This window comes from Austrofundulus limnaeus, unplaced genomic scaffold (genome assembly GCF_001266775.1).
Source record: "Austrofundulus limnaeus strain Quisiro unplaced genomic scaffold, Austrofundulus_limnaeus-1.0 Scaffold28, whole genome shotgun sequence".
NCBI classification, from domain to species: Eukaryota; Metazoa; Chordata; class Actinopteri; order Cyprinodontiformes; family Rivulidae; genus Austrofundulus; species Austrofundulus limnaeus.
The window spans coordinates 488,229-496,258 of NW_013952430.1; the positions used below are offsets into that span (position 1 = coordinate 488,229).

The window sequence follows — 8,030 nt, forward strand, 5'->3', positions numbered from 1 at the left end:
GAGTTGGGAGGTCATCTCCCAATAAGAGATATTTTGGAAATTCTTACTTTTACATTGAATACTTAAGTACAATTTATGTGAGAAATTTACTTTTGATACCTAAATACAGGAAATGTCAGATACTTTAAGACTTTTCAAGTAATATTCTTAGAGAAGACTTTATTTTTTACCAAAGTCCTTTTCCAGTAAGATACTTTTACTTTTACTCAAGTATAACTTTGAGGTACTTTATAGAAGATTAGACCAAAAAGAGCTGTAAGGACAAAAGAGGAAACTTATTTAGATTCATCAGAGTCTCAAACAAAGACTTATTCTAATTTCACGCAGTAATGTTCAGTCAGGAATTAAAACACTTTCAGGTGCAGCACCTTAGTTGCACATTACTACAGTTGTGAGAAATTCAACCTGCTTCCCAAATCTGATTCATGTAAATCTAATGGAATCTAAGTACATCTTGAAGAGAAGCTGATTTTCTCTCACCTCTCTCGCTGACACTTTCGATCTCAGCATCCTCACAGCTGCTGTACTCAGGTGTGGTGCCCCCCTCCTCTTCTGAGCTGCTCACGCTGGTTTGCCTCTTCCCTCCGGCACCCGGCCCTCGTTTCGACTTGTAGGGTCGTGGCGGAGGCGGCCGCAGAGATTCGGATTGGTCGGAACTCAGCGAATCATTCCTCAGCATGCTCTCAGCCTTGTCCCGCTTGGTCCGTTTGACTCCGGGCCCCTGACCGGCAGCTGAGCCGGGCCCTGAACCGGGAGGCTCTCTGACTTCAGGGGGCGGGGCCTGCTGTGAGACAACACTTTCACGTGGTCCACCAACCCCACCCACCGTCCTCTGTCCAGGTCGAGCAGTGTCCCTGACCTCCTGTGCACCTGTCCCCCGACCCTGAGTGTGCACAGAAGGGCCACTGCCAGCAGGGGCTAATGACCCTGCTTGTCGAGGGGGGGCCCCACTGTTGTCCACATGATGGTAACCCCCCTCTTCTGTTCGTTTCATACCTCCACTTCCTCCCACAGGATCCTGCTCCAAAGACCGGACCTTTGACAGCTGACGGCTTTCCCTGCGCTCCCCCCGCAGGTCCCGATCCATGGAGACTTGAGTCTGCAGCCTCGACTGACCCGGCCGCCGCTCCCCTCGACCTGCTCCGCCACCTCCCCGTACATTCCTCCTGAGAGGCCAACAACATCAGCGGGCATCAGAAAACAAGCAGATAACTTTCAGTCAGCAATTGTTTCTGAAGATGATTTAAATGTGAACCTGTGTTCAGGACAACAAGACAGTTACCATCAATGTTGTCCTCCCAGATTTACACGTTGACAGGCTAACATTTGCTTCTTCAGAATTAAACCCTATTTCTCTTCAAGTTACTGTGCAAGTAAAATATGTATTTTAATTACGAACCCTAAAATCATAATATGACACATTGGGATTTTAGAACAATGCAAAACCCTTTATTAGTACTCCTAACAAATGTCAAATTTTGGCCTTTTGTTAAGACTGTCCCAAAATGACGGACAATTATTCTTATTTTGTTGGGCAAGTTTTTTGTAAGTTTCCACACTGACCCAAAATTGGAGACTAAAATGCTTCTTTCGCAAACATCTGTGTGGTAAAAGCTGTTCTGTTGTATGAAAGTTGTTAGCATTATCCAGGAAAAGTAAATCTACAAAGATTATCCCTGATCAAAACATCTTAATGCACAGACTGAGAAACAACATTGGGATTAGACATAAAATTCTGTCTCGTTCATCCATCAGATCTCAGTTTGTTCATCACAATGCGTCCTCCATGCCCTCCAGATGTAGTAATGGTGTTCCACAGGATTCTAGTCTAAGCACAGTTCTGTTTTTACTGTGCATGCTTACCCCTGAATTGCCCCATTAGAAAAGATAGCATTTTCTCATTATGCAGATGACACCCAGCTTTCTTTTATCCTCAAATAAAGAAGGAACATACAGACCTGGCTGACTTGTAATTTTCTACTTTTGAATGTAAGTAAAACAGAGGTAATTACTTTTGATTCCAAAAGCTTCAGGAACACTTTGAGCTGCCACATATTTACTTTGGATGGTAATACATGGCATTCAAGTTTAACTTAAAAAAAGAGGAATTTTTGACCAGGATTTGTCTTACAAGACTCAATTTAATCAAGTTACTAAAGAAGCAACTCACATCTTTTCTGGTTTGAAGACCACACTATAAAATTATTGCTAGCATTACTTGGTTTTAAGAATTGTTTTTTATTGCTGTGTGTTATGACTTATAATTGTTCTTAACCTTTTAAAATAAAAAAGTTATATTTTTTTGTTTTATATGATCTTATGATTAAGGGTATCCCGATACCAGTTTTTCCTCAAACCTAGTACGAGCATGAGTACTTCAGTTTGGGTACTCATTGATACTGAGTCACCGACACTGAATACTTACTGAGTTAGAACATAAACATTACACAATGAGTCTAAAAACACAGCTCTCCTTCCTTGTAGGCCTACAGCCCCTCTGAATGTGTCAAATCAAATACAGCATGAAATATACTGTTGCAAAATTTAAATATATACAGCATTTACACGTCTCTCAAACATGGAACTGACAAAATGTTCCTTTAAAATGTAAACTGTAATACATTCAATGGAGTATTGATACCTGAAACCCAGTATCGATACTGGTATCTCTATCAGTTTCAAGTATCGGGGCATTTTGGACAAGTATGTGTATTTGTAAAAATGGCAGTATTGGCACACCACTACTTATTATCTACTGCGAGAAGGAAAAAGGTGGTTGATAACGTTTCTGCCTGTGCATAAATGTGTTTGTCAGTTTGTAAAGTATCTAAGAAACTGGATGTATTTTAACCCTAATCCTTTGTTTCCTGATTAAAGTGCTTTTTATTACAGAAAACAAAAAGACATAACTTCAATAAAATTAACATCATACTTTGCGGTGCCTTCAGAAAAAAACTAATATCTTCCTGAGAGCTATGTTTGTCTTTTTAGCTTACGCGTCTCGTGGTGGCTCACTAAGTGAGCGAGCATCTGTTCCAGCTGTGGCCCCTGGTCGCCCAGGGTCTTGGATCGTACCAGCAGAGCCTGTGGGTGCTTGGGAGCGAGATCTCAGCTTCTTATCCCCGGACACTTGGCACACGGATGGTTCGCTGACAGCAGAACCAAGTCCAGAAGGCTTCCCAAACCAGTCGCCTGGTTTGGTCAGAATCTCCTGCTGCTTCCGGCAATTATTGCACACCCAAATCACCTAGGAGAGAGGCAACAAACGACAGTGGTTGCGGTCATATTCCTGTTTAATTCACAATAATCAGAAATACTGACATGTTCCAGTAGGCTGACAGATAAGTTTTAAGAAGTTGCTGCTCAAACTATTCTTCACTGCAGCCAACAAAAACCAGGTCAGATACTTTGCCAGCCCCTCATCAGAGGTTTTAGTCTAAAACTGGTGAACAGGAAACGGAACAATGCACTTCCTAAAGAGCTGCATTGCAGCCAACGAATGATCCAGAGAACAGCTTTTATAGAAGCTTAGTAGATTAAAATCATGGCAGATAAACCAGAGAGCAGCTTGACTTCCCCATGAGCTGCCTTTGGCCCCTAAAAGATGAACTCAGAGCCAAGCGTTCGTTTAAAACACTCGGTTTGCTGTCAAAATAAGACCTGGAGACTTCTCTTCCCACCCAGCCCCCACCCCTTCTGTCATCCCACATATTTACAGAAACTGGCTGCAGAACACAGATCAAAGGTCACATTCAGATTTAATTAATTTCAAGCGCACAGAGCAGAGGAACCCATACAGCTGATTTTAAGAGATTGTCGTCAACACAATTAAACTGTGTAAACTGTGTATAAAACTAATCAGTTTCTGATAATCAAACTAATTGTTACTGAGAATATTTTTTAATAGCTGTGCATCCTAGGTTTTACCAGTGTCTATTATAGAGTGACCTTTACTCAATCTAAAGATCATTAATACTTCATCGGAAGCAGAGAAAACAGCTTTTACTGATATAGTTGTGTAATGTTTATGTTGCAGTTAAAGGAATAGTGCAGTCAACTTTGAAGTGATGTTTTGCTAAATAGTTATTAATAGTTTCTACCTTATCAGCTGTGGCATCGCAGAGTACTAAGAAAGAGGCAAAATTCTTCATCCAGGTTATGTTTATGGCTGTCCAATCAGGCACTAGTTTGTATTTTGCTTTGCTTTTCGGGCTTACAAACAAACATTTCCACAAAATTGACATACTGGGGTGAAAGACTATATACTATATTAAACATCAATACTTTTGCATGACACCATCTGTCTTCTCAACCAAATAACATCCATTTTACTACAGATTATGGATGCAAAGTTTAGCCAACATAACGTTGATTATGAAAATAAGTCGATGCAGAATTTTTAAATTGACACATCATAATAATTACCCACGTAAATACTGTATTCATTTGTAACTGTAAAGCTGCACTGATGGGGGCAGAATCGCTTCTGTCTGCTTTGTTTACAAAAGAAGAACATGGAGTGCCGATTTGCAAACCACAGAAGAAGCTGTGGGCAAATCAACAAGTGACATTAATGGTGGATCAGAGAGACGGTCGCATCAAATAGGGGAAAAAAACAAGACTTAAATAAGAAAGAAGAATCTTTAATTACTCAATAATTGACCAGCGATTACTGTTTTTGTGTACCCTACCCTATAGTAAAGTGAGGCATCATAGTTACTGAGGAAATACTCATTATGTTAGTTTAAACATTAGTTGCAGTCCTACTACAGAAATACAGGATGAGTCATAATATGTCCAATATGACAGCTTTCAAGATGGCAACCATGTTTTGGACATATCCTAAAAGATTGACCTTTTCTCCCATTATGGGGTATGTTTTTTTTCTTTCTAAAATAAAAAAACGGGGTATCTTGTGATTTTTGATCGACTTTGTACATATGTGCTGAGCCTTTTTTAGACTTTCATTAAGTCAGAACAAATTTTAAAAAACTGGTTTGGCTAGATTAGACTATCCTTAACAAAAATGTTGTTTCTTCCAATGAGGTGTACCTGGTAGAGGCATCACATCCACTTCAAACGATTGACCACTGTGGTACGATCGTGACGCCATATTGGAAGGGGCGGAATGTCAATGTTAAACAATTTATTAGGGCTAGGTTTCTGTGTAGAATTGCACTAAGTATTGGTTTTGTTGGTTAGTTTCTGTCTTAGCTGAAACATCATTCATTGCAGACGTGTGTACCTTGGCAACAGGTTTTTGCCTAATAAGATAATATGTACTGGCAAGCATTTCTACCAAATCAAAATAATGTACATCAATATCAATCATCGGTTTCAATGATGTTGTGACCTACAGTATGTTTAACATCATGGTTCCCACATTCAACTTCCCCAGCTTGTCCTCACCCCGAACAATATGGCTGTTCTCTCTAAACGAGACAAGACCTGAACATGATAGCGCCTTTAGCAATTCACCTCATTGGTTTCTTCACACTTTGTGCTGATGTCACAGCTGATAAAGTGCTAACTATTTCTAACTATTAGACAGCACTTCCCTTCAAAGTTGACAGGACTAACCCTTTAACTGCAACATAAACACTGGGAGCCTCACACATTGCTTGGGTTACAAAGGTATTGAAAGCTGTTTGGCTTGAACTGTAGTTTATCCTAAGAACCAGACTTAATTACTATTTAGCGACTCTTAGGTCCTTCTAAAATCTGCATTACCAATATAATTAATTAAAAACTGGTTAGTATTTTTAATGTGCTAGGAAAAAATCCTAGCTCCACTGGATCTTTCTTAAAGTGCCCACAATTTCTGATTGGTACAATACTGGACCACAGACCCATGAATTTTTTGACCTGTGTTTTAAACTTTAAAACTGATCAGTTATACAAAATGTGTAAGCCCTTTCTAGACCATCAAAATGTGAAAAAATCTGATTAAAATCTGAATGTAACAGAGTCACCATTCATAAGTGATTTGTAGATTTTGAGTTGGCATTGAGCAACAGTTTTTATTTTTGGTTAACAGAAAGCTGCTATTTGAACATTTCTGTTTTTTTTTTCCTTTCATATCTTCTGTAAAATCAAAATAATTAAAAATATCTTGTCAAAAAAAGACAGAGAATGGAGATGAGGAGCGAGAGGTTGTCTGAATTGGTCTCGCAGCCACCGGAGCTCTCGTTAACCATGAACACTCCCCAGTAACTCTTTAACGAGAGCTAAAATAAAATATAGTCCTCACAAACACACTTACACAAACACACACACACACACACACACACACACCATCCTCTTTTTCACCCCACTTTTCCTTCCATTCTTCCCTCCTCCAGATTGCTTTTGATTAAAGCTCCAAAGCCGAGGAGAAAACAGTTTTACACCAACGCAGCTATATTTATCCTGCCAAACACCCCAGCACCACCAGAGAGGGAGTGAAAATGTGTGCGCGCGCACACACACACACACACACACACAAGCACACACATGCACTTGACAAAGAAAACACAGCCTTGTGTGGGACATTACACCCACCAATCTGTGATTTTCTGCAGCCGGACCAACGGGGCGGACGGCTGCCAGATCCACATAGGAAACAGGAAACGTTGTCACACAAGATTCTTAGAGAACATCACTTCATCACTGCACAGTTCTCTGCTTGCAAACAAAGGTCAAAGGTCAAAGTGCACTCTGATGACTCTGCACCTAAATCAGAGGCTATAACGGAGCGGTAGAGACAGTCATCATTGGTGAGTGATTTCATACGCTGAAAGATCAGAAACCAAACAGTTCCGCATCAACTGAAAGTGAACCAGCATAGAATGAATTATTATTTTCTGTCTGTCCACTTATTAAAGGGGCAATATTATGTGTTTCTCATGCATATATTTAAATTCTGTACCATAGTAAAGTAATTATGTCACCTTCAATTTTCATTAAAATGTTGTTTATATGTTTAAATACAAAATAAACTTGACTTTTCATCATATCTGTTTCTAAACACCTTGAAATTGGCCTCTGTCTCTTTAAGAACCTCCTTCTGCTTCTGCACCCATTTCGGGGCCAAGTGGGGGGTTTTCAAACTTTTCTGCTTCCGACCCAAAAAATAACAGTTGCAGACACTCGTGACCCCACATATTACTTGTTTATGTAGCAAACTTTGCTGATAACTCTGTTAAACATGGCAATAATAACTATCAACAAACAGTAACTATGATACTAATTTTTATTCATTTATGGTTATTTCAAAAAATTGCAACAATCTTGATGAAAATATTCCATTAGCATTTATTTATTTATTTGTTTGTTTATTTATTTATTTTGCATTTAAATTGATGTCTGGAAATCATCTGGGGACCCTCATTTGATATTTTGTGACCCACAAAGAGGTCCCGACCCCAACTTTGGGAACCACTACACTAGATGAAATGTTAACAATATTCTGCACACAGAAAATAGTGTCTCATGTTGACTCTGAGGAATGTTCCATAGATCAGCTGGGATTTTAATGCTTTAGAACAGGGGTGCCCAAACATTTTCCTTGAGTGGGCCAAAATGAAAATCTATCGGGGGCTGCGGGCCAAATGCAGTAATATAATATATGAAATACAAATATTTTTTAAAGTAAAGTCCTTTGTTTTTAACGATTAAGCTATGCAATCTTTTGTTTTAGTTAGTGCACTTGGAGAAAGTCTGCCATACGCTCAAGTAGCAAAGGCTCATGGGACATTTCATAAATTGATATAATATGAGTTTTTGTGGCCATATAAAGTGTGCAAATCTACATGTGAGGTTAAATCTGATCTAAATATTTCTTGTTGTCATTTCATGTTTCATGTTTAATCCTAATAAATCAAAGATAAAGTCAGCATCATGAATCAAAACTACCTTCACTATGGCCCTTTTATATAGTCATTTGACCAATGGAAATACTGTGTTTCTACATAGGATGACAGGTTACAACCTTGTAACTTTGGCAACTGTTGGTGGGCCAAATCAAATGGCTTGGCGGGCCAAATTTGGCC

The 8,030-nt window shown here is 39.3% G+C and overlaps 1 protein-coding gene across 1 annotated transcript in view; it reads right to left on the bottom strand.

Annotated features, from left to right (window-relative positions):
- The window catches only part of LOC106515312 (regulating synaptic membrane exocytosis protein 1), a gene marked incomplete at its 5' end in the record, with an annotated part of 131,292 nt that overhangs the window by 71,681 nt on the left and 51,581 nt on the right, over window positions 1–8,030 (bottom strand). The window contains 2 exon segments of the mRNA XM_014005028.1: window positions 481–1,166; window positions 2,997–3,247. Coding sequence (XP_013860482.1) covers window positions 481–1,166; window positions 2,997–3,247 — 937 coding nt within the window.